At 44.3% G+C, this 27,636-nt stretch overlaps 1 protein-coding gene across 2 annotated transcripts in view; it reads right to left on the bottom strand.

Moving 5' to 3' along the window:
* Positions 1-27,636, bottom strand: part of afap1l2 (actin filament associated protein 1-like 2) — a 246,254-nt gene that overhangs the window by 22,192 nt on the left and 196,426 nt on the right. For both annotated transcript variants that reach the window (XM_039775882.1, XM_039775894.1), the window contains 5 exons: positions 27,021-27,107; positions 24,684-24,768; positions 22,342-22,446; positions 18,729-18,940; positions 4,397-4,542 (listed from right to left, as the gene is read on the bottom strand). In XM_039775882.1, the coding sequence (XP_039631816.1) occupies positions 4,397-4,542; positions 18,729-18,940; positions 22,342-22,446; positions 24,684-24,768; positions 27,021-27,107 (635 nt within the window). The remainder of the gene's footprint in view (positions 1-4,396; positions 4,543-18,728; positions 18,941-22,341; positions 22,447-24,683; positions 24,769-27,020; positions 27,108-27,636) is intronic.

Here is a 27,636-nt window from a genome sequence, read left to right as displayed (position 1 = left end):
AGTTCCAAATCTAATTTCCCTGGCATGAAGAAAAAATAATTATGAATATCTACTGTAAGTAAAGCCTCCCATATAAATGCAGTATAGGGCACCTAACAATGAAGTTCTGGGCCTACAAATGATATCCGGATAGAGAATCCGGGGAAACCTAAAGCCGTGTGTTTTGTAGAATGTGCAGCAGGCTATGCAGGTTTGGCATGAACCGTTTTCTTCTGGCCTGATTTTTAGCCTTTTCTCGCTTGGCTACTCCATACGACTCTCAAATGAGCAGCTCAGCTTGTGTGACTCTCCAATAGCTCAGGACGTGACCTCAGGCCCTGCCACTTAAACTCTTCATCTTCACTGGACACCACATTATAAAAGTGGGCCGGCGTGTGTCTGCTTTTATTTAATTCATTTTTAACTGCACTCTATTTTGTTGATTCAACAGTTGGAACAAAAATAACCCCACAATGGAAAAAGATGGAAATGACAATGTCGGAAGATCGGTGATAGCCAAAAGCCCATCAGCCCACCTAGCTGGCAGTTCATTTCATGTGTTCACTAAGCAAATGGCCGTCACTTCTATGGTCTCAGAGAGGCCATGACAGCTGAACTAACTCATTTATGAAGAGGGGCCCTGCTGCACAAGGGGTCTTTAGGATAGCCTGATATGCCCCTCTATTTCACAAGTGGGGCCATTTCAATAATTGATGGATCCCTCCATTCTATTTAGTGAATATCCATCTATCTGCTCCTGCCTTGCACAATTCAATGTTGTGGGGGACGTGTTCTTGGCGTCTGCAGAACAGCCAACCCAGGATGGGCCTGTTCACGTACACGCAGGGCTATTTTAGAATAGTTAGTGAAACATCTCAAACATTTTAGTCCACTGGATATCACAGGCTTCACATGCTTGTAGAACAGCTAAGTTGTGTTTAATATTTGTTAGAACAAGTAAAGCAATCTACAGTTCACAAAAATGAAGGCGTGCCACCCTTACAGTTAACAAGAGAGCTGAAAGCTACATTCAATATGGCTAAAGCTGGACGGGCAGTACTTAGTCGTCGAGTAAGATGAAGGCCGAGACCAGCAGGTCAGGAGGCCAGATGCGTGAAACAAACCCAAAGATGAACGCGCTGCACCAATAACTACTGGGCATTCACTAAACATTTCAGCAATACGCATCTTGATGTACACAACAGGTACATGAAATGACCCATTTTATTTTTAAATATGTGGACAGAGACTGAAAAAACAGTAAACCCAGTTGGGCTGCTCTGACTACTCGACAATCGTGAAGTCCAAAATTCTTGAACATCAAACCACGAAAAACAACATTCTATTCGATTCAAAAGAAACTACCATTTCATACAACACTAAAGTCGTTTTGTCATTGGGATATTTGTTGGCGAAAAGCAGATGTTTGCATTTCCTATGGTGAGTAAAATTCAGACAAAGGAGATTTTCTAACCTGTATAAAAGAAATCATAACGCCGTCTGTCTGTCGAATTTGTTAGCTTGGTCTGATGGTTTTGCACACTGTGGACCCTCAGTTCGTATCTCGTTAGTTTATCTATCTGTTTGTTCACCAATCGAACAAAAAGCGGCCAAGTTGATTTTCATGAAATTTTGGTCCAACTTCAAATATGAGCTTTACGGCAGGGCTGTGATTGGAGGAAACTCAAATACTGAGCAGCAGTCCCAAACAGCTGAGCCGACCTTAATGAAAGTTTGTGTGTAAAACGAAGATGAACCAACCTAAAACCCAGGCTACACGACATCTCAAAAAAATATTTGGTGGAGTGGTTGGGATCGGGGGAGTCTGGTAGGCAAACAAGCATCAGTCCAAAACAGCTGAGCGGAGGTTCATGTCATTTAAAACTATCACAGTTGATAGAAGTGGAAATCCAGAAGTTAATGGCTTTCAGAAGTTCCACCAGGACATGGGTTTGTAATGGTAGGAGCAGCCAAGCTGTGAGGTTGTTTTTAGTGTCACATACATCCTGAGCCCTTGAATATTCACCGCTCCTTAAACTAACTACAAGTCCCAGCATCCCCGGTAGTATTCACCATTGGTCAGCCTCAGGTGTTGCCACTGGGGTTGCTGTTGGGAATAAGACATGGCACGGACTTTAAAAGTGGGCCAGAAGAAGACGGAAAGTCTCAATCGTCTGTCTTTTGTGCCTCAATGGTTCACCCCAGTATCTGAATTTGTGTTTGTGTCCCGTGCCCGATGTTCGTGCTGTCTAATCACAGTTTATATGTGGGCTGCTCCCAGTGTCTGCAGTTCTTAACCATCACGGTAGGACAAAACATAACATATTAGACTGGAAAGCTGTTCACTTGGGACTTCTGTTAATTTTTCATCTCTAATCTGTGTCTGGACTCAGATTGGACCTTGTATTGGAGTGTTTATCGTTGAACTTTTTGTACTTAGTGTTTTGTTCTGTGTTATTATCACCGTTGCGGCTAATGGGGAGGCTTTTTCACATGCATAAGTTACTTAATGATTGTTTGTCTTCTTTACTATAATATTCTGCCTTTTTAATGTCTCTGTAGGTAAGTGTGTGTGAGTCGGTTCAAGGCTAAGTACGTTCCTAACATCCCTAAATAAAATAACAAATCACCGTTTTCATACAGTGTGAATCTGAGCGTCTTCACAGCCGCAACAATATGCATAACACGTCACCGAGCCACGTTTGCTCATCCAGTTATTCATTCCTGATAAGTGAAGCTTCCTGCTATTTTACTTTAATAGTCATGAAGATCACGCAGCTTCTCCACCCCGATTTCAGCCAGCAGGAGAAATGAGCTGACAGGACGGAGGGTCAAACCAACGGCAGTCACCAAATTTACAAGCCTCACGCACGACCCTGAAGATCGTCGACTGTTTGCTATCAGGAGTGGCCACTGGACAAGTGAGAGAGGTCAAATATGCTAAATACAGTGGTACCTTGGAACATGAATTCGATCCGTTCCAGAAGGCTGGCTGAGTTGCAAATTGAATTTTCCCATAAGAAATAATGCAAATAGGACTGATCTGATCCAAACTCCCAAATGATTGCTTATTTATACATAACTAATGATAAAAATCATTTTAAAACCATTGAAATCAATGCACAGAAGATATAAACACATAAAATAATTGTCCAACTCTGTTTCAATAATGTTTTGACACCTTTTGCAACAGTAGCACCTTTAATTGCGTCTTTATTTTTCAAAAATGTGCTTATTGTCGACTTGGCCTTCCCATACTCTTCTGTGAACCACTTTCATGTTTCGCTATTATTTCCTTTTTTAGCTCAATTGTAACACATACAAGCTTCCTCTTCCCTTTTGCTACTCTCACTGCTACCTTTCTTAGGGTCCCATGGTAATTATTTTCAGCAGGAATGCCCACCCCCCCGTCTTTACAATTCTGCGGCGATACTGAGGCTGAGTCCTAGGCATGTGCAGCGTACATAGGCCCCTGTGGCTTTGTCTCGGCTACTCACAGCCGCGTCTTGATCCATTTTATCAGGATATCCGTGTTCTGAGTTTTTGTTTATTGGCAAAAAAAAAAAAATCAAAACGACCCGTTCATTCTGAATTGTTCCGAGTCTGGAGACGTTCGTGTCTCAAAGTTCTACAGTATTCAAGGCAAGTTTACGTAAAATAATCTGTAATTGGCATCGCACAGAAAATTCACCGATGCCTTTCAAAGAGAGTTTTTGAAATTTCTGGTATTTGATTTGAGATATCTGAAGTTTCTCGACAATAATGTTCTTAAAGAATAAATGTGCCAGACGTCAGCAAAATTGATCCACTGGAAGCTGAGCTGCCATCTTTCAAAATGGCGGTGTGCTGACGTCACGCTCTCCACCGCCATTAGCTCTTGTAACAAGTCGACAATACGGAGGCGCACATTAAAAATAATGATAAAAATGAAATCAACTTGACTAATAAATCAAAAATAATAATATAATGAACCAGATGTTCTCTAATGATACCCTGAAAACAACTAAAAATAACAACACTCATAATTCAAAACATTAAATGAAATAAAAAAAAACATTCTTCTGTGTGGTCCTGATGGTCCAGTACTGAACGGTGGGCATACTGTGCATAATTAATGCTTATAATGTTGAGATTAAGGCAATCCGAAACACGTAAACATGGCTGCTCATTGGGTGGGCTGCCAGTCTATGTTAGGGCGGACAATGTAAAGTAATTTACCACATACATCGTTAGGATCATCTAGGAAACTGATGAAGCCCCCAACTATTCAAATGACGTCTCTCAAGTGCAGAGGACGTTTCACACAACCTGCTTCACTCATTTTCTCGTCAGCCTTGTCGTACATGTGGTTAGGCCGAGCATATTCAAATGAAACCATCCCTGCAGTCATGTGAAGAGGAAGAGACAAAACGCTTACTATAAAGATGCCTTGGCAGCATTGACAATCGCTGATATGCGATGAGAGTCCACGTAGTCGTAGGTGAGGTCCTCAGGGTCAATCTTTGTTCCAGACTCTGACAGCAGAATCCCCAGCCAGTGGCCCATCTCATCTGAAGACTTGGCCTAAAACACAAAAGAAGGCATTCAGTGCTGCGTGAGAAAGTCGGGGCCAAAATCGTCAAAATCTTGAGCTCTTTTCTGTAATTTGCAGGAAGCTGAAGCTGCTGCTCTTTTGTGATGGATATGTGGGGTTTGCCTTACAAGTCAGTTGGTGTGCTTCCTTTGTGTATTTCTTAATTCAAAACTGATTAGAAAGTCACTTGGATAAAATGTCTGTTACACAGTGTGAGGGACAGCCAGCATTATCTCCCCCGAAGCGCTAGATGGCAGCCGTGTCTCAGACCCCCCATTGGACAGCATGGGACATGGAGTTCCTTCACTCAGTCCTATTGGGTTCCGTGGGTGTCACCAGGGGGTGCTGTGTCATGGGGTTTCTGTGTCACCCAGAAGTGCTTGCAGATCACATGTACAGAAGACCAGATGTACTCCGGAGTGAAAGGTAAAAGGCGCTGCTTGCCTCCCAAGGAACAGCCAGAGTCAAGAGGAAGGCCAACAAAGCAGGCATCGAGGAGTGAAGGAGGTGGAGGAAGACAGAGAAAGACAAGGAGTTATTGGGTGCTGTATAGTGTTTGTCGTACTTATGGCTGTGGAGGTGAGAAACGCTTAAAAAGAAGAGTTTCCCAAAAAGAGAGACTCTTTGGGCCTTTAACTTGTGTTCATGCCTGCTTGTGCTGGGTGTTCGAGGAGCTGGAGTGCCTCCTGGTGTCCACAAAAGATATTTGTAAATGTCCTTTAAGTCAGATAACTTTGAGGCTGACCAAGGAGGGCAGTATGGTGGGACAGTGGCTAACACTGCTGCCTTACACTGCCACAGTTTTGAGTTTCAGTGCCAGCCCAGTGCAGTTCAGTTGTTCTCCCTTTATAGGTGGGCTTTCTCTGAAGATGTATAGGCTTCCTTCCACATCCCAAGGTTGGGAGTTACGTTAATAGGAGATGCTAAGCTGGCCCAGAGACAGTGAGCGTGGAGGTGGACACCACTGTGTCTTCTGATGGACTGGCACTTCCTGCTACTACCCAATATTTTGGTGATCGGTGTGTCACGATTCTGAATTGGAACCATCGGATTAGTCACACCAAATAAAGATTGTGTACCCCAACTCTTAAATCACTACACAGTTGAGTTCAGCGCCATTGTTAAAACCTTCCATCTCACATACACATGGATTAGCTGCACCTAACCTCAGTGTTTCTCAGCCTAAGGTGGGTCACGGGTTCTGCTGGTGGGCTGTGAGTTTATCATGGTAGTTGGTCGTAGTGGGTTGCTACTTCAATGATCGCGCTCGACCCGCCCTAACACTTTTGTGCTCAATTCACCAAGGGGATCTGCCGCCCGTTGTTGGGTTGTGAGGGCAAAAAAGTGGCTTGCGATGCCAGAAAAGCTGAGAAACACTGCCATCAGTCCCAGACACAGCAGTGCCTTTATTTTAGGGTGTCCCCTGCCATCTTGAGATACCAGCCTGCTTAACATCCAGAGGATGAATGAAACTAGTGGAGGAGGCAAAGCCTGCAACTGTTGGGCAGCTGATCTGAGGAACATCTCACCTTCCATTATTAAGACAAGCCTGCTGGTCAGGGCTGGACACTCGCATGTTATTTATTACCTGAGGTGAGTGCTTCATATTGTTTTGTATCAAAGCTCCTTCATTCATTTAACTTCTAATTTTGCTATTACTGTGGGTTTTTAAAATAATTTTTGTTTATGCTGAATGAAATGCCAACCATACATTCTGGGTGCAAACCCAGGAGTCTGTGATGCCATTTTCACCAAATCTCAAGGACACCACGGTAAATCTGTAGGCCAAAATGAGCAAAGGGACCCCACCTGCTTGATGAAATGGTTGAGTATCTGTGAGTCGAAATGACTAAAAGGGAAGGGGGCGCTAAAGCAATCGAGACTTGTGCCAAGTCTTGTGCACTGCATTGTTAAAAGTATGAACTGTCTCTTGAGGAGCCAAGTCTTACTAGGACCTTGGCTGAAAGATAAAACATATAAGGTGAGGTCAGACTGGGATGGATGGTGTTCCTTTACTCCACCAGATGGCCTTCATAATGGATGGATGGTTGGAGACTGCTCTCCTGGAGAGGAGTTGAGAAGAGAAGGAAAGGGGCCATTGTAGTGCATTGGACGGCACTGGAATTGAGAAGATAAAACCCGGGACAGGTACTCGTGAAGAATAAAAAGCCACGTTTGACCCAAACTCATGTTGGAGAGCCGTTGTATCCAAGTGTTTGTGGTGCAGGATCCCCCCCTACAGGTCACTCTTATGAGTCAATCAAACCACACAGTCATGTGTTCAAGGAAAGAAGTTTTTATTTTTACCAGCTACTGTAAATCAGTCACAGTTCCATTTTGTTTCATGTCGTTCGTCTCCTTTTCCACCTCCACTCTCCTCCGAGCAAGCTTTGCCAACCTCCTCTCGACTCTGACTGCTGGATGAAGGAGAACAGGTGCTTTTCAACACAAACCCTGGACTACTGGAAGCCCTTCTGGGTCTGGTGGAACCTCTCCATAATCCTAGTGGCACTCGAAAACCCCAACAGGGCAGCCTAGCAAAACTACAACTCCCATGTTACCCTGTGGGTGTCCAAATGGCCACCATACCAGAGGGACGCTGTCACCTAGTGTACTGGGGGAACACAAAGCCTCTGCCCTTCCCTCATAATGGCCAGAATGGGAAAGGTACTACTAATCAACCGAGTCATGATTCCCATCCATCCATCCATTCCCTTCCTGTATTTCGGCTTCTTGGCCAGGTAAGGAGCCATCCACCACGGCCGGTGTGCCAGTCAACCCCAGTTTTCTGTGGCACAGAATATATCTACCTTAATAAAAGAACAAAAGTCTGCGTGTCTATCTGCGCGTCTGTCCGGTGGCTATGTTTCTGTTTCATTGCCCAGAGGGGACTGGGCAGTCTAATGGTCTGGAATCCCTACAGATTTTATTTTTTTTTTCTCTCCGGCCGTCTGCAGTTTTTTGTTTGTTTTTTCTGTCCACCCTGGCCATCGGACTTTACTTATTCTATGTTAATTAATGTTGACTTATTTTTATTTTTTATTGTGTCTTCGATTTTTCTGTTCTTCATTTTGTAAAGCACTTTGAGTTACATTTTTTGTATGAAAATGTGCTATATAAATAAATGTTGCTGTTGTTGTAATTCCAACAAATGGCACATCACAAACATTTGTAGTAATAAAATGTTACAAAATTACCAAATGCATTCCAATAGCTGGTGCGCTGTGAATGTTAGCGCTGAGGTCGACGCTAATGTCTTAGGTGGGTAGCCCAGCTAGTGTATATATACTGTATATATGGAGGGGTGGGCAAAAGTAGGTCTACACTTGAGAGTTTATTCTTGTATTATTAATTCATTATTTCATTTATTTGTATTCTTTGTCTTCTTCTTCTTAAAGCGATTGAGTTAAAGCTATTCTAATAATCATAACTTGCATATCTTTTTTTCCATGTGAACAACTGCAAACCTACTTTTGCCCCCCCATATATATAATCTTTTAACCATAATATACCATAATATTACTTGTATAGTGTGTATAGAGGAGCTAATAAAAAACAGATTGAAACTGAGGTAACAGATACGCCTTATGCTTGTGTTTGCGCTCCATGTGCTCAGCTGCCGTGCCATTCCAGTGGCTGCTGATGGACAGAACGACGTATGGAGAAAGAGCCTACTGGTGAGCCGAGCTACTTTTCTTACTGTGTCAGTCCTTAATCATTTACCAGGATTCCAGTAACAGCAGAAAGTGAATTCTGGGAGCTGCTCTAAGTCAGGAAATGTTAGACTCTTAGGCACTCGTTGCAGAAACTGACTTGCTATCCAAACTGTGCCCAGCAGAGGGCAGGACTGCACATTAGTTAGTTACAAGTGGATTGTCCGACGCTCCTTTGTGTGATTCTGTTTAGCAGAACATACTAAATAAAAGTAAACCTCATCTTAAAATATAACTAAGACCCCTGACAGGTGCACATGTGATATTCACAGACTCTGACTGTGTGTGTAATCAGCAAGAACAACGAAGTGAGAGGCCATCGTAAAGAAGAACGGCGCCTGACATGAAGTCTCTGCCTGCGGAAGTTTACTTATTTTTATTTTTTTTTGTTAAATTAACTGTTTAAGCTTCGCCTTCTCAGTGATGTTCACTCTGTATTCGGTAAGTCCGCGTATTTAATAAACTTTGCACTCAAACGCACAACCAGCTGTGTTGGCTGGGATTGGCTCCAGCAGACCCCCATGACCCTGTGTTCAGATTCAGCGGGTTGGAAACTGGATGGATGGACAATATATAGTTTTTTACTTATTAATATCATTATAATGTTACAGCGCTTGCTTTTCCTTTCCATTACAAGACACTTGGAGATCAGGACTTCAATCTTGTGAGGAAATTAAAACACAGGATGCTGAATGCTGTGTAAATGAAGAAGCGGACCCCCAAGGCGGAGTACCTTCATTTTCGTGTCCCCACAGTTCGTCCCTCAGGCTGATTGTTGCCTGCACTCCTACCGTGCTGTACATTCGGGGGTGTTTCACTATTTAAAGTGACGAACCTGGGGGGCTGCACTGGGCTGGGGTCATCTTTAGGGCCTCATATCGGTGCCCACCATGTCAATGCAGAGTGAATCAACTGTACCCATGGGCTCTTTACCACTGACGTTTTCCACCCAGCCTACCTGCGTAACGGCCTGGTGACCTCCTGATCATTCCAATGCACCCCCTGAAGAACAATTTCATTGTTAGGATTCACCTCTCCAATGAACGCCTGGGTGGACACGGCTGTCATACACGTGTACTTGGGAGTCAACCAAAAGGACCAGAAAACACCAATTCCATGCCAGGCCAGGGGGCGGTGGGTTGCACTAAACCTCTCACTTTTCTCTCTGCAGACCAAATATGAGAAATCCTGCCTGTCCTGGCCCCGAGGACGTCACTTCCTGGGAATCAACTATAAAAACCCCCTCATCCTCCGTACTTGAGCAGTTTTACTTTGGACTTGAATCCGTACACATTGTACTAAAACTTAAGCCATTTTGCAGCCAGGAAAACTATACGGGGGTAGCTGCCCCAAACCTTCATTGCGAGTTCAGCCATTGTGAGCTCCTCTGTGGAGGAGGCAGTCGTTCCCAGTGGCGTGTTAGCCCACCTACTCTCTCTCAGTTCTTGGTGGTGCTTTTCACAGCTTTCTGCTTTGTTTCAATACCCCAAACTGAAGACAACTGTTTGCTTTTTTTTTAATCAAGTCCATTTTAAAAGCTTTCATTTCTGATGTGTTCTCGGCTTTGGGGGGCATTCAAGGCTGTACCACCTAGCAAAAGGCATACAGGATGAGTGCAACACACACGGCACAGAGCAGTCCCTGTGGAGGCCCACATGAACCTGAGAAGAACATGAAAACCGCAGGTTTAAACTCCGGACCCTCAGAAACTGGAGACACCGTGTCCGTATGCAGCACATTCATGGACACACCACTCAGCAGCAGGCCAAAGGTAGGACTGATTCCTGGGGGGCTTGAGCTGTATAAAGCGAATAAAAGAACAAGAACAGCCAAGTCCAATGGATGAGGAGACACCAACAAGACAAGTCACACCACCGGGCACGGGCACTGGCACTGGCATATGCAGCTGCTCGGGGGAATTTCTGACAGAAACAGTAAATGTGTTTATTGTGCTGTTAGCCTAAGAGAAGAGCTGGAGATTTTACAAAATATGTTTGACACAAACAAGACAAAGTATTGAATATGTAGGTCATTTTGTACTGGCTGGCCGTAACTGAACCGTGTTGAAAAGGACCCCATTATAATACTGAAAGAAAGGCCAGTTTTAATGATAAACAGGCCGGGCTATCATGGCAGCCCACTGTAATCCGTCATAACCACTGCAAGACGGCCTCAAAAGAAATAAAAGAGAATAAGCCTTTCTTCTGTGCAGATGTACACGCAGCGATGCCTGGAGCTACGAATTAACACACTGACCAGCGAAGCCACCAGTGTATCAGAAATAGACGACTCACTTGTCACAATAAAGAGGAAGGCAGAAGTAGTGGGAGAAACATAAGAGGTGGGCAGGCTGAGGAATGGCAGCTCTAAAAGCCTGACTTCCAAAAGTGGTAACCATAATGTGGAACGAGGCCCGGACACAGACAGACGGACATCGTTATGTCACCCAACACACACGTTTATTATACAAAATATTTACAGTTTAGTTTAGTGCACAACCCAGTGCCTCCAGCACCGATTCCCAGGCCTCACAGTCTAGTGCCTTTCTTCTGGCCGCCTCCATTCCTCTCTCCAGACTCCAGTCCTCTTCCACCCGACTCTTGTCTCTGAATGTAGGGAGGCGGCCCCTTTTATACCAACCCGGATGGGCTCCAGCTGCTTCACAGCACTCCTCTGCGGACACGCTCCTGTATGGAGGAAGTGCCGGCTGCGCACCCGGAAGCCCTCTGGGTGTCCCCAGTCTTCTTCCCCCCAGCACTTCCTGGTGTGGCGGAAGTGCTGAGGTCCTGGGGCGCCCCCTGGCGGTGGCCACAGGCCCCTACAAGGTTGAGCTTCCAAGCCCTCTACCCGTATCCCCCAACACAACCAGGGTGGTCTCCCCCTCGTGGTCTGGAGGAGGCGTAAGCCCTCCTCCGGTCCTCCTGGGTGCCCTGGCTGGGTACCACCCCCCAGCCATCCGACACAATTAACAGGAAAGCATCTCATTGTGTATCCACCCTGGATCACGTGACCCCCCCCCAGACACACCCATTTTGATATTTTTTGGCCACACCCATCCTGTGCTCAACTTCGTCTCCTGTGCCCTTCAGTTTGTTCTTGCGTTTAGTCCCTTCTGGTGGATTCCCAGGAATTCTCCGAGTCCAAGTGTTCACAAGGAATTCTTTTGATTCTTACTCTCTGGTATATCTGACATTTGCATCAAAGATTACGTCCACGCTACTACGTTTTTGTTTAAAACTGCAAACATTAATCGCCATTCATTCTTAGCATTTCTGACCTCAAAAGGGAGACTTTTTGAAAATGCTCCCCAGAGCCAGCTTAGCACAGCATTACAATGTGGACAGCAAAGACATACAGCAGACTTTTGAAAATGCCCTCTGATTTGTTTGTGCTGATCATGTGGCTCTCACCTGATTGGCTCCTGCTCATTAACATGTCTCATGCTCTGATTGGTTACCCATCATTGAAGAAACGCGTGTTCCAACACAGCAGACACAGACAGGTGTGTTGTGTTGCTTACCTGTATGCAGCTAAATGGGGTTTTGTACAGTGTAGAGGCTGCATACATCCATCCATTATCCAACCCGCTATATAGCCCAACTACAGGGTCACGGGGGTCTGCTGGAGCCAATCCCAGCCAACACAGGGCACAAAGCAGGAAGCAAACCCCAGGCAGGGTGCCAGCCCACCGCAGGGCACATGCACACACCCACACACCAAGTACACACACGGGACAATTTAGAATCGCCAGTTTACCCAACCTGCATGTCTTTGGACTGTGGGAGGAAACCCACGCAGACATGGGGAGAACATGCAAACTCCATACAGGGAGGACCCGGGAAGCAAACCCAGGTCTCCTAACTGCGAGGCAGCAGCGCTACCCACTGCGCCACCATGCCGCCCCTGCATACATCCACAAAAGGCAAATAATTTAATGGTTGCTACTGTTTTGCCATAAATCCTGTGGCTGCTGGTGCAACCATCACTTCAAGGATTTTTCCACCAATGCACATATGCCCAGTGAAGGTGAATTTCGATATCATATGTATTTTCGTTTTCGTTTTAGTGTGGACGGAGATGAACAGTTTCAAAAGGCTATTATGGGCAGAGATGGTTTTTGTGTGAAAACGTCTTTCTTAAATGAAAACATACAGGGAGATTCACTTGAAAGAGGCCCCAGACATTCTGTAGTAACTCTCGCTAGGACGAATCAATCTGAACAACACAACGTGCAACGTGCTCCTCAATACTGTATATGGAGCTTCGAACAAGCCGGGATGCCCCTGCGTAGGAGCGATTAGGTAGGCGCCGGACAGCCATCACGACGTTTAACTTCTATTTACAACTTCTGGATTCATACCGCCCATACTCGACTTCTCATCAGGATGATGGTGTACAGTGTTGAGCAGCGCCTCTTCATAGTGCAAACCTATTGGGTCACCAATTCATTTAAGCGATGTCAGAATCAACTGGATGATCGTGAGTTAATGGAAGGTTAGTTCCAGCAAGATGGAGCAACGCAGAAACTGAGTGCTTCTTCAGCAGCAGGGTCGTTACAAAAGGGCTTTGGCCACTACGGTCACCTAATCTGATACCACCAGACCACTTCCTTTGGGGTATGCTCAAATGAAAAGTCTATCGGAACAAGCCTCCAACGTGAAATTGCTGCTATTCCCCTTGAGACGCTTGCCGATACATTCAGGAACATGAAGCGCTGCATCGAAATGTGTCTGGCACAAAACGGAAACGACATCCAGCATCACACGTAATGCAGTCGATTACACATACGTCAAGGTATATAGCAAATTTTTTTGGTTCAGATTGCTTCATCTTAACTGGAGTTACAACAGAATATTCAGGGCCTGTTTTGAGTGAATCTTAGCCTGAGGTGTGACGACCTTCTCTACTGTTTCTACATTTTAGATTTTTTTGCTTGTTCAATTCATATTCTTTGTTTTATATTTGGTCACTGATCTTTTTTTTTTTTTTTATCTTTATCCACCTTAGCTCCTTGTTTTTTGCCTAGAAGACTGTGCCCTCTAAATCCGGATGTAAACTTCGTCATCGGATACTCAGACCTTTCAATGTTTGTGCACACTGCGCTTGCTCTGAAACACATGAGCGTGAAAGGAGAGATAAAGTTCTTTTAGGAATAACGAACTCTAAAATATGAACGCCAAGTCATTTTCTACCATCCTTCATGCCGGTGATGTCAAGTTAGTTATGGGGTTTCTGAAGACGCTTGGTGTTCAGGTCTCCTTGTGTGGAGGAATTGATATGGAGCTGCGCAGAGCCCTGGCCAGAATTCATTATTGGTACTGGAAATCGAGTCTGTTGGACTCCTGCCAACATGTCCGTTCTTTTAATCAAAGAGCAGATGTAAATTATAATGGACTTCTTGTAACTAATTAGCTCTCTGCATCGGTGAGGGTGGTCCTTTTAGTGCTGTTTAAGGTTAATGAGTCCTAACCCTCCTGTGATCTTCTGAATCAATTTTGCTTTTCACTGGAATGACTTTTCATCTTCTTTTTGTAGTGTGGCAGATACATTCACCATTTCAGCTGGCAGATTACAGTGAAGTGCATTCTGGGAAAGCTGAAAGGCAAAGTAGGATTCAGAGCTTTTTGTGTAATTAGAAAGTGAAGCAGGACCTCCGAATATTTTACAGAACCAGTCTGTGTGCAGCTTTTTGATTCCCATAGGAATCAGCCTTGAGCTTGGTGATAATGACTCTGTGTCATTTCCTGTGTTTTGAGAGACTGTAAAATGTCCAGTAGAAAAAAAAATGTCAGGGGTGCACACTAAAATTGGAGAAGAAGACAGGGAGGGAGCGGCCGCCTCTCATCAGACCTTTTCCAAAGAGAGTTCATGTGCTGACATGGACACTTTCATGGCTCTTTTTGATCGGTTGCTGCTTTTCTGACACTTTTGTAAAGAGCTCAGCTCAGTCACTGCCTGGTAAAACTGGGACACTGGCAAGGAGCCCTTCTCTCTACCTCTACTCTGTAAAATCGAATATGGACACTTTCATGGAGTTCTGTCTCGTACATGCTGAACACCTGGACAAGAGCTCTTTCTCTGCTTTCTTTTCTTCTTGATTAAGAATAGACGTTTATTTGTATCTCCCACCTGGAATGCCATGAAGATTTTGCTCTGGTTATATTAATCTTTGTATTGCTTATATTTGCTACCATTGGTTTTGATGCAAATTAATATAAACTTTTTAAGTGAAAGCTTAAATTGATAACTATATCTGATTGCTATTAGCAGAGCCGAGAGCCTGAATTGTCCTTTCCTTGTCTAGCTGTGTCCAGTAAAGGAGTGAAAGTAGAGACCACCCCAGCTAGCGAAGCGGTCTGCCATAGGGTTCCTGAGCTTTAAATGCATAGTGTGAGGGAAGAATCAGTTACCCAGTTGGGATGGACCCTGCTCCTTAGCCTGGCCATGAGGCCCTGAAAAACACAGGTCAACAAAAGGGGCCGCAATACTCCCATGCTACACCGGAAGGAAGGAGAGACTGGATGGGTTTGGGAGTCTGGAAGGACAAGACAGTGAGGGACTACCTGCTATGGGTAGAGTGTCCCCCCCGTACTCGTGGAGGCAACATTCTGCCCAGCGTGGCCCACTATGGATCACCACAGGGCAGCACAGGAGTTGTGGTCCTATTAGGCTGCCCTGTCGGATCCTGCGGGGGCTACCAGGGGAGTTGTAGGATTTTGACAACACAAGGACTGTTGTGATCTTGTTTGAGCCGACAGTGCTTCCCGCGGGCGTAGATTTAGCACCGGAAGTACTCTTGGGTCTGGCTTTAAAAGAGAGGCCCCCCACTTGGCCTTGGGAGTTAGAGCTGGAAAAGAGAGGATAGGCAAAACTCGACTAGGAGGAGTGGAGGAGAACACAAAGAATCGGAAAAGGAAAAGTTGTGTTTGTGCTGAGCAATTGAAAAAACGAAGCCCGTAAAAGGTACACACTTTATACCAATAAAAGGCCTTTTACTGGCCCAGGACTGTGCCCCTCAAGGTCGTGTTTGGGGGTGGCAAGTGTGGCACCTAAGGAGGCCCCGCTTTTGAGGTCCACGTGTCCTGTTTAAGTGGATTTGTCAAGTTATATTCTCCAGTATATATATTTGAGATGCTTCTAAGAGGAACCCTTTTAAAATCCCTCTTCAAGGTCAAATTCCGTACATGTACGTCTTTGAAAACATTCCATAGTCTGAATATTAATACACAAAAACATCACTGATGATAACCGGCTGACATGACATCACTGTGAGTTATGACTATGACAGACTCAGAGTAGACCTGCAGTTTGGGTTCTTTTCTAGAAGAGGCCCTGCTCATTTCCGTATGACACGCATCGCATTTTGCATTGTTGTCGTATTGTCATGAATTATGAATTGCACTATTTTAATAGATTATATCGTTAAATTTTGATAAAGCCTGCGTGTTATCTTGCAAAAATTTTAGATGAGTACTGTAATGAGAAAATCCGGTGTATGTTAACATTATTTTTATTAAATTTGCGTGTAAGTTTACGCAGTCCACACATACCAGTAACAGTGTTTGACGTAACCGTGGGGCCGCTCTTAGTCTTGTCATTTCACCTGTTTTGTGCTGTTTTCTTGAAGGTGATGGCCCTTCTGCCCAGAGAGGGTTTGTAGAAAACCTAATCTTTCTGAAATATGACACACACACACATTTACGTATATATTTTTTATATATTTTGACAATGGCATTAGTGTTGTGGCAGAACAGCTTCAGAGTGTCGACTTCAATTCCTTGTCCAGCCACAATCTGAGTGAGCTTTGCATGTCCCCCTTGTATCCACACGGGTTTTCCGGGGGTCATTGTGATTCCTCTTACTGCTGCCGTCAAGCATGGAGCTGCAGCACATAAAGATGGCCCAATGCAGGACTACTTTTTATTTGTTTCCCTAATGCCAGGCTTAAAGCACATATGATATGTAAACGAACTTTGAGTCAGTAAAGCGTCTCAATGGCACTGACTGAGGGTTCAAGGCCCAGCTCAGTCACTCTCTGGATGGCGTTCGCTTCTTCTCCGTCCTTCTGGCTGTGTGTTTTTTGCCCAGTTATTCACTTAACTCCTACATGCCAAACATGTGTTGGGCTAACAGTTGACACAGTAAACGAGGAGGAGTCTGCCGTAAAAGGAGGTGGTCTCCTGTCCAGGGCTGATGATTGATTGGCCTTAGCCCTCCATGACCTTGCAAAGGTGCGGTGGCTGTCCTGTCACTCCTTCAGGTAGGACTATTTCACAATGTTGGACGTGCCCCTCGTGTGTGGCTTGTTCTCGGTCCCTCCGCCCACCACAGTGTGTATTTGAGCCCCACACCTTTTACCGATTATCTGAACGATAGTTTATCAGTGTGCTTTGGATGTTTCTGTTATCTGGAACTGTATATTTATTGAAAAGACTCTTTAACATTTGGTATGTCTCTCTGCCGAGGTATGACAAACAAGTAGGTGAGATTTTTTCAGGTGAGAAAGTCAGACGTTTTAAGGTAAGGTAGCTGAACTCGCCATTGATGGTGCCGGAGATGCGCTGTATGTTGAGTAGCACGTGCAGGTAAGAATGAACATGTGACAATAATGACCATTTAACCCCCTGTCCTAGCTAGCTGGCTGTGTGTCTGAGATGTTAACTTCTGACCCTGCGTTCATGAATGGCTGGGATTTCTTGGAAAGTCACGGATTACAGATGAAGCGTGGTCACTAGTGGTGGCAAGTCAGCTGGTCTATAAACAAGCCCACTTGGTCCAACTGGCAGTCCAAAGAGGTGCCAGGTCCTGTCTCAGCAGCGCTGGGTACAATGAAGGAACCAACGCTAGACAGGGCAGTGGTCCGGCCAGTGGCGCTTTGTAATGTGGAGTGCTGGAGCGCTGACCCCATATATTTTAAAAAATCTACCTAAATTAATTAGGTAAGGTGAAATAATCATGAATCATGGCGTCAGCGCATGTCAGCATCCATTAAAAGTTGGTTCCAACTTGTACTTGTTTCATTTCTGTGTAAATACTTATATTTTCCAATTGAAACATGCCTGTCAAATGAGAGTCTATGTAAGCCTTTGACCTTTTGGCAAGCAGGTGACCTGAGGCTGCCCTTTAGTTGGTTGCTTTTGAGATTTTTCTCGGGACGAAGCTCTCTGTACCCTGGACACTCGCACATTTATTGGCAGTGAATTAGTATTGTTTTTTTTTTTTAATCTAACATGATTGGACAATCGTCAACGCATTATTTCAAGTTCACAGTTCACACCTGCCATTAAATTAACTACAGACAAGTGAGCGTGACTTTATGGAAATGGCAACTTCAAGCAAAATTTCAGAAATAAATTGTTTACTTGAAGAAACAAAGAAAATAAAGGAGCTTGGACCAGACTGGCTTAACTTAAGAATTCAGCAGCAGACAAGTGATTGAGGATAGCTTACACACAGACCTTTTCTGCTCTTGTTATGACAAATGCAGTTGGCTAACTTGATATGGTGTAAGTAATGCCTTTTTTGCTTTCCCTGTTTGCTCTTTCAAAGTGTCAAAACATTGTGGACAATGATGAGAGTACGAGATCTAAAACATCCTTCTGAAAAATGCAAGCAGCCACAATCACAGTGAGCAGTGTTTTTCAACAAGTGTGCCGTGGCACAAAGGTGCACTGTGAGAGCTACCAAGATGTGCAATTGAAATAATAGTGTAACACACCTGGTTTTGAACCTGAGACAGACAACCTCCTCAGATAGTTGAGACCTGTCCGAGAAGGACAGGACTATATAATAAACAGATGTGAAAGGCACTATACAATAGGTAGATAGATCTGAAAGAACAATACAATAGATACATGTGAATTTCCCCTTGGGATTATTAAAGTATCTATCTATCAGTCTATCTATATAAGTGCTGTTCAGCTTGTTCCCCTGAAAACTGTGTCCCAATTTGTTTCACTGGCCGCCACTGGGTCAGGTGGACACTCACACTCGGCCAATGCAGAGTCAGCCATTAACCTAAGAACGGATGCAGACAGTGCAGGAACGGACAAACTCCACTTGGCGTGGATGGACTTGAAGCCAGTCTCACGGCAGCACTGCGGCCCCCTGATATCGGTGTGGTTACTGCAGAGCAGTAAGATCCAGAGCATCAAGTTCACTGACACTTAGCAATACAAGATGGACCACTAGATTAGATGCAGCTAACACAAAAATGTCCATTCCACTGCAGGACTGCTTCAACTGATTCTTCACTCTGTTCTCATCACCAACAGTGACGTCTCAGAAGTGGAGCCCAGTGTGCCATCTAGGAGAAGGCGCCACAGCTCACGTTTACTTAAATTCAAATGAAACATCAGCACTTCTCATAGGTCTAAAACATCAGCCATGCCTACAAAGACCCTGCTAAGAAATCCTCCCAGAGATCTCCAAGTGACAAGTACACACAAGAAAATGGTTCTCACCTCCAGAGTTGCCATCTCTTCGCCATCATGCATGATTCTGAAGGAGTAAAGGTGCTCAGGGCTCGGATCAGGAAGGACGATGCAGCCCTCCAGGCTTAGAGGTTGGTGAGCCGTTTTATTTTTGCTTTTGTCGTTATAGAAGTAAAGATGACCATTCTTGATGAAGCACCAGCGTGACCTCCACTGGCTGTTGACCAACACATTCAGGTAGCCTGGAAGACAAAGTGACACACTAGTGGACATCGGGGCAAAGGAGCAGGCGGCATGGAAACGACTCCATCTTTTACTTGAGCAGAGCGGCACCAACATCTCCCTTCACTAATAATATCAACTATGGGAAAAATGAGGTGGAGCCCTTGTACAGTTTTTCCACTTCAAAAAATGCAAGAACTTGATTAATGTGGTATGATCCAAACCTGTTAATATGCAAATGCAATGTAATATGGATGGATAGAATTTCTAGAAAATAACATAATTGTGGACAAGATGCTATGGTAGGATAATTGGCCAGGACTGAGTGCCCCTACTATGGGAGGACAGGGCTCCAAAAATGGCTGGTTCAATGTTCATGCTATCCAATAATAATACAGAAGGAGTTTAATTTCCTGTTCCACTGACACACGCCAGTTCCTCCTGTGCCGTATTTCACGCACGTTCCCATTGACTTTTTCATTTTTGCTTCTTAGCTGATCTTTCTTTCCTCCTCAGATCTAATCTGGCCATGGCGGATGTGGAGGGTGTGGTCATGTGATGCGATGGCCGGCCATTTTGCCCTGATATAGGAGAACTGGCACACAGGTAAGTTTCCAGCTCTGCGTGGGCATAATGGGACTGGACTCAAACCTGGGCCTGGTCAACGTCTATCTGGCGCTCGACTCCCCGACTCTGTGTCACCCATGGGCCTCCTCTGTCTTTCTGTGGCTCCTTCCGCATTGAATACTAATAATCTGATCTTTAGGAGACATCTTTACCTTTGGTGATTGGACTAAATTAGCATTGTTTGCACGTGATTTTTTTCCAGATAGAGCAGTGAAAGGCAACCTTTTTCGAGTTGTGACGCACTAAGTCCAAAAATTTTCTTTCGCGGCGCACCTGAGGGACTGCCCATAAATAAAGTCGTGACGACACAATCTATGGACAATCGCCAATAAAAACAGTTCATTTTACAAGTTTGGAAGACATTTTATTAATAAAGGAATCAAAGGACAAATCTTAAATTTAATTAATGTGAACGTTGAGATTGTTTTACAGCACATACAGTATGAGATTGATGCGAGGATCAATTTTTGAAAGACAGACGCGCATTTCCTTGTCGATCATTTGAAGTCTCTCGCGTTTCTTAGACTTCATTTCCGTAAGTGTTCCGTTATCTGTTTTTCCAACATACAATATATTTTTTAAACATTATCTTTTTAATCAACCAAAAGTTCAAAAACACTAGCAATTTTAAATATTTTACAAACGTTTTCGAAAATTGCACCGGTTGCCCGACAATGCCATCAATTATTTTCAATTTTATATGTTTAACTTATTTGGATCACTTTGAAGAGACCTGTTTTCACATTGACATTAAAGAGTGTCAAAAAATCCAAATGAAGTCCACTGCAATTAAATGTAGCATAATAATAAAAAACTTCCAGTGGGCTAAAATACTTTTAATAGGCACCATATATTTATAAATACACTATATTGCCAAAAGTATTGGGACCCCCTCCAAATCATTGAATTCAGGTGTTTCATGGCTACAGGTGCATAAAATCAAGCACCTAGGGATGCAGACTGCTTCTACAATCATTTGTGAAAGAATGGGTCACTCTCAGGAGCTCAGTGAATTCAAGCATGGTACCGTGATAGGATGCCACATGTGCAATAAGTCCATTCTTGAAATTTCCTCGCTACTATATATTCCACGGTCAGCTGTTAGTGGTATTATAACAAAGCTGAAGCAATTGGGAACAACAGCACCTCAGCCACAAAGTGAAAGGCCACGTAAAATCACAGAGCGGGGACAGCGCATGGTGAGGTGCACAGTGTGCAGAAGTTGCCAGCTTTCTGCAGTGTCAATAGCTATAGACCTCCAAAAGTTCAAGAATAGTTTGTAGAGAGAGAGCTTCATGGAATAGGCTTCCTTGGCTGAGCAGCTGCAAGTCTTACAACACCAAATGCAATTCAAAGCGTTGAATGCAGTGATGTAAAGCACACCACCACTGGACTCTAGAGCAGTGCAGACGTGTCCTCTGGAGTGATGAATCACGCAATCTGAAGGACGAGTCTGGGTTTGACTGTTGCCAGGAAAATGGTACTTGTGTGACTGCATTGTATGAAGTTTGGTGTAGGGGGGATTATGGTTTGGGGTTGTTTTTCAGGGGTTTGGCTCGGCCCCTTAGTTCCAGTGAAAGGAACTCTTAATGCTTCAGCGTACAAAGCCATTTTGGAGAATTTCATGCTCCCAGCTTTGTGGGAACAGTTTGGAGATGACCCCTTCCTGTTCCAACATTACTGCGCACAACTGCACAATGCAAGGTCTATAAAGAAATGGTTGAGTGAGTTTGGTGTGGATGAACTTGACTGGCCTGCACAGAGCCCTGACCTCAACCTGACAGAACACCTTTGGGATAAATTAGAGTGGAGACTGTGAGCCAGGCCTTCTCATCCAACATCAGTGCCTGACCTCACAAATACTATCCAGGAAGAATGGTCAGAAATTCCTATAAACACACCCCTAAACCTTGTGAAAAGCCTTCCCAAAAGAGCTGAAGCTGTTATAGCTATAAAGGGTGGGCCAACTCCATATTAAAGCCTATGTATTAAGAATGGGATGTCATTAAAGTTCATGTGTATGTAATGGCAGGCGTCCCAATATGTTTGGCCATGTAGTGTATGTATATATTTATACACACCCACACACGGAGTGTTTATATATTGTCAGGGATGCCAGGGGCCACGACCCGGCCGGGACGCCGTGAGGGACCGGATGTGGGTCTGCGCCCACCCTGGATCAGGTGGGGGCCGCCTTCCTGGTTGCTTTGGGGGCCACGGGTTGAGGGCATGGAAGCCCCACCCTGCAGGGGCCCGTGGTCACTGCCAGGAGGCGCCCCAATGCCTTGGGGACCTGTTACCTCAGCACTTCCGCCACACCAGGAAGTGCTGGGGGGAAGACTTAAAAGGACACCCGGAGAGGTGCCGGGAGAACAGCCGGCACTTCCGCCACACTGGGGCGTGGCCAATGGGGGAGTGTCAGAAACACCTGGAGCTCATCCGGGGAATGGATAAAAGGGGCCGTCTCCCTTCATTCGAGGCTGGAGTTGGGTGGAAGTAGGACGAGGCACGAGAGGAGAGTGGAGGCGGCCCGAGAAGAAGGCATTTGTGGCCAGGACTGTGTGTTTGGGGTATTGTGCACGAACTGGGTCTGAGTGACCATTTGTAATTGTTGTAAATAAACGTGTGGTGGTTGATTAACAACATGTCCGCCTGTCTGTGTCCGGTCGGCTCCACAATATATATATATATATATATATGTGTGTGTGTGTGTGTGTAGCTGAGGTCACTGAGGCAGTTAAAGACGTTTCCTGTTTTGTGACTGAGAGGCCATGGCCGCTCCTTGGGTTCTTACCAGACGTGTCCACAGACTTCTCCGGACTGTCAAGTGCTGATGGTTTCTTTTTGCCAATATTCATCAAGTTGCTCAGTTTCAGTCCTGCTCCATATTTTTTCTTAACTAATTAAAAAGAAAATGACATAAAACTCAGGTTACACCAAAATTAAGAGAAATAAGCCTAGAAGCCATTGGCTCGACCTGTTTTGATTGATATTTTTATTAATTATTGGTTATTTTCCCACTGCTGATGTTTTGTTCTCTTACCTCCATGTAAATGGAGGCCTTGTTTTGTGGCTTGTAGTCCCCTTTCCTCCCGACCCATCCATACATCTGTCATAACTTGCTTTCCTATTTAAGGGTAGGTGGTGAGGTGCCAGGGTCTACCCAGCAGAATTGGGTTAAAACCAACACCTTTATTGTACAAGGCGCCATCTCTGCACTGAAAGCCACCCCGGTTACCTGCATGTCCTTTAACAGCTGGCTTAAGGTCACAGCACACTGCGGTTTCAAGTCCAGGAGACACACACACACACAGACACACACACAGAGGACAGATTTTACTGAAGTTATCTGCCTATCAGGCATATCTTTGTAACGTGTGAGGGTCTGGAGGAAAACTGACTCAGAAATGAGAAGAACGGGAAGACGACACAAGGACACGGAGCGGGCTGGGATTAAATCCACATTGCTGTACCTGTCAGGTAGCAGTATTTATAATCCCAGATTACAGGAAGATAAAATAAATAAAATCATGCAATTAAATACTGCACAATAACTAGCTTTATAATATAAGAGGAGGATGATTGTGTTATAATATTCAAGAATGGCATTTTATGATTCATGTGCTGCTGGAACACTTAGCATCATGATGGGTGACATGGTGGAACAAAGATTAGCCCCCCTGAAAACCGCTAAAAACACATTACTTTAACATGGCCTTTTTATAACTTCAATTTAAGTTAATCCTGATACTCTGTATGTTCAATTCTTCATAATAACCATTCATGGTGGCTCTAAAATCTGTACTAACCCCTACTCACTCTTCTGTTTCCTTTTCCGGTGTCCTTTTGGTGGTGGCGCATCTACTCAAAGCACCGTGATGTTCCAACAATGATGGATGAATTAAAAGCCATAAGTCTGTATGACCATCAACATCAAGTGACGTCGTGAGAACCCTAACTACAAAGAGGACTGTTTCATTTATGTTAGGTAGAATGCCCAGAGGGGACTGGGTGGTCCCATGGCCTGGAACCCCTGCAGATTTTATTTTTTTCTCCAGCCGTCTGGAGTTTTTGTTTTTTCTGTCCACCCTGGCCATCGGACCTTACTCCTTTTCTATGTTAACTAATGTTGTCTTATTTTAATTTCTTATTTTGTCTTTTATTTTCTTTTCTTCATTATGTAATGCACTTTGAGTTACTTTTTGTATTAAAATGTGCTATATAAATTAATTAATGTTGTTGTTGTTGTTGTTGTCTCTATCTGACAGCTCATGGCCCGTGCTCTGTCTGTGCGGATTTTACACGTTCTGTGTGCGTTCTCTAGGTGCTCCAGTGTCTCCCCACATCACACAGACTTGCTGACTTTATCTTTAAGTCAACACGGCCAGTGGTGGACGGGCGCCTCTGAAAGAGTTAGTTCTTCATGTCTGTCAGACAGGACTCATGAAGCGGACATTCTGTCAATACACTGGCACATGGACCTCCTCACGGCCTTCACACTCATTTAATGTCTGGCTAGAAGAACTGGAGTAGGCATCTTGAGACAACTCAAATCTGGCACCTCTAACTAAAGACACCATAAAAAGGCAATATGTTTAGGCACACATGTGGTTATTGGGATTGGGGGTCTTTCTTGGTTTTGTGTTATTGTCTGAGGACAAAGACAAGTAAGAAGATCATTGTATGGTGCACTTGTGACAAACAACTTGAAAATAATCTAGATAGATAGATAGATAGATAGATAGATAGATAGATAGATAGATAGATAGATAGATAGAGGCACTATATGAGAGATAGATAGATAGATAGATAGATAGATAGATAGATAGATAGATAGATAGATAGATAGATAGATAGAGGCACTATATAATAGATAGACAGATAGACAGACAGACAGACAGACAGATTTGGAGCAAACCTAACCCACAGCTTATATTATATAACAGGCACTGAATTAATAAATTGATGAAATGCTTTCTATTCTATTCTGAACATTCCTGTAAACAGTCCCCGCAGTCCAAAGCTTACATTTATTTTTTTCTACTGCCTTCATTGCTTCTTTTAAACAGTAAAATCAATTTGGATGAGAAGAAACTATTTTCCAATAAAGCTTAAACAAAAAGAGTGCAGGCTCACCATCCTTTGTCTCGGGGGTCTCTGTGTGGCTGTCTGTGCTGCTTCCGCTCTCTGATGCCATGGAGTTCCTCTCGTTCTGGTCAGCCTGGCCACAGATAAATGACGTTAGAAACGTGGACACTTTGTACGACATGCTCTCAGGTGGGCTGCAGGCACCCTGTAGTGAACTATGGGAACACGTGGGGGTCTTCTGTCCTCACGGATGACTGACAGAACACTGAGGAAAGGCTCGCAGCATTTAAAGAGCGCTTCAGGAACAGAAGCAGGAGATGAGAGACTAAACATAAACCAGACAATTAGCCGAGGTCAGTACCGTCACCAGTGCGTAAAGCTCTTTGTCCAAGAGAGACCTAAAGTTTAAATTAACTAGGAGGCAGGAGTCACGTCAGAGAGCTTTTCCTCAAACGTGTACAAGGATGGAGCTTCAATGACAGTTTAAGAAGCATTGTGCTGATGGCCTCAAATAACGAGACCTTCTTAAGAGCCCTCTTATCAAGTAAAGCTCAAAATGGGGGCATCCACCAAAAAAAAAAAAAAAGGTCAGATGTTTTTCCAGAAACGAAGAAATAAATTCCAGGAAAAGTGTTACCACAATCGAAAAGAATTCAGAAGATACAACACTTTGGCAACAAAACAAGCATTTAAGGCGGCAGCATTTTTGGAGAGAATCCCCCTCTGGCGGACACACAAAGGTGGGATTAGTGAAGTGCATGTGGCGCTCATGAACACCAGCAGCTCACCAGTCATCGCTGGTCAGTTTCTAAAAGGGCACAGAGATGTCAACAGGGTGAAAGTGTTTTACAAACTGAATGAGAGTCAAGAACTGTGGAATATTTTACAAAATCGACCAATACACAATCTGTTTCTGCAGCTCACATGGATGTTATTCGATTTAATATTAAAGACTTGGAACCCTCTTACATACACAGTAACATTAAATCTATACCATGGCAGTTCTCCCCCTAAGTCGAAGCGAAATCGGAGAACAGAGTTGGTTTTTAAATACGGCAGAAGGCAGGAGGCTTAGGTGTGAACAAGCCACTCTCCCAGCATACCGCAGCATTTGAGATGAATCCAGAAATGAGTGAGCATGCTGGACAATGAGAGGAGGCCTGCAGCCTGCACAGCCCCACGATGACCTCCTGTAGTGTCACTTCAGTTTGTTTAGTGACGAGGGTCCACCAGCCACTCAGAATGAGGAGTTTGTGTTATTCGGAAGCCCCCTGTTCAACTCCAGCTCTCCTCTCAGAAGATGTCCGACCAAATCATCAAGCTGTTTAAAGGACTAATTTCTGTTTGTATTCAGTCCAGCTTGTTCACCCCATGAAGAGCTGTGATTAAAGACATTCAGTCTTTCACAATCTTCTCTTCTCATGGCCCAGGCCTCCCTACCCTCTCCGCCATAGTCCTCTTGACGTTTCTCTATACTTCTTTTCACATTGCTCTTCTTCGTGTTTGTCTGAGGTGTTCAGAATCGTACAGCAGGTCACAATGCCAAAAATTCAGACCCTTCGGCCATGTCATGTTGTCCTGATGCTCACTTTCCTTCCACTCTTCGTCTAAGACTCCATTTAGCTGGTCCTTCATCCTTTGAAAACCCTGGGCACGGCTGCATCTCCCAGTGACCCTCATAGCCTTTTCAGTTTTATCACACACTTTGTGGCACCCATTAAGCAATTCTTTACAGTTGCTGATAAGTCGGGCAAAGGGGGACATCCCTGCCTCAGTCCTCTCCACCCTGTCGCTCTCCTTTCGTTCTTATCTCTAGCAGTCTCCTGGGCTCTTTCCAGTTATTCTTGATAATTTTGAATTCCTCCATCTTCCCCTTTCTTTGTCTCCATCTGCTTGGAATGAGCAGATTGTTTTCCATCATTTGTTCTGATAACATTTTTGCTCAACCAAGTGTGGCCGCTCCTTTCTAGCCCCGTGATAAGAGGACGAGGGTTTGTAATGTGGCCTTACACGTGCATTGCAGCAGAGCCTCTCTAGGCCTTTACTTCACTCCGATTACTGGACACACCATCGCTTTCAGTTGCTGGTACACGTGAGTGATGAGGAGTCCAATGAGACACTGCAGCACACTCCAGAACTGTAATCTCCACCTGCACCATTTTGTCTAAAACTGGTTTTGCATTACAATTTACGTCAACCTGACTTGCCACATATCAGCTTGATTTTGAATGCGATGAAGACCATTTGTATCGAGATAGCTGTGCCCAGGACATACCTGCTAGTCCAACTAATTCATACATGGAGGACCTATCTGATTACTATGATTATGAAAGGCACACAGATTCACAACAGCACTGAAATCAGGAATGTGGGAACAACACTTACCTTTGCAGAATTCACACGAGGCGAGTCTAAACCGTAAGGTGTTACTTCTTGGAAGTCCATTATCTTTATACTGATCTCCTGAATGACCTACAGACAGAGCGACAGAAGTGCGGGTTAAAATCTCAGCTCAGCAAGGCCCCCAGCCTCATGATAAGCCCACAGGAATACAGCAAGGTGTTACTGGTATCAGGTGGCCCAGGATCAGGAGAGGCCGATTGACATCAAACCTGCGTAAATTCAGGCACATTGATATTGTAAGGTGATTGCCACAGTCCTGGAGACCTCGGCCAACTAGCTGTCCATCCTCTCCATGGATTCCACAGTAAAGTCTGTGCTGCGCTTAATATGCCAGCAGAATATGACGCAGATCTTCAAACTAACAGCTGACCCTGCACTCTGACCCCAAGGGGTATCCAAAAACTAACACATTCCTAATACAAGAAGTTGTATAAGGTGAAATATAGAACAATAAATAATAAAAATAACATAACAAAATATCATATCAGCAATTCCAGAATATGCTGACCTCACCCTAGGATACAGATCAGACTATGTCATCAGTTGTCTATAAATGAAGGGAATCATCTAAAAATATATTACAATACCAAAACCCAAA

This window comes from Polypterus senegalus, chromosome 1, assembly GCF_016835505.1.
Source record: "Polypterus senegalus isolate Bchr_013 chromosome 1, ASM1683550v1, whole genome shotgun sequence".
Taxonomy (NCBI): Eukaryota; Metazoa; Chordata; class Cladistia; order Polypteriformes; family Polypteridae; genus Polypterus; species Polypterus senegalus.
Note: the sequence above shows the minus strand (reverse complement) of the source record. Positions and strands in the feature narration are given on the sequence as shown.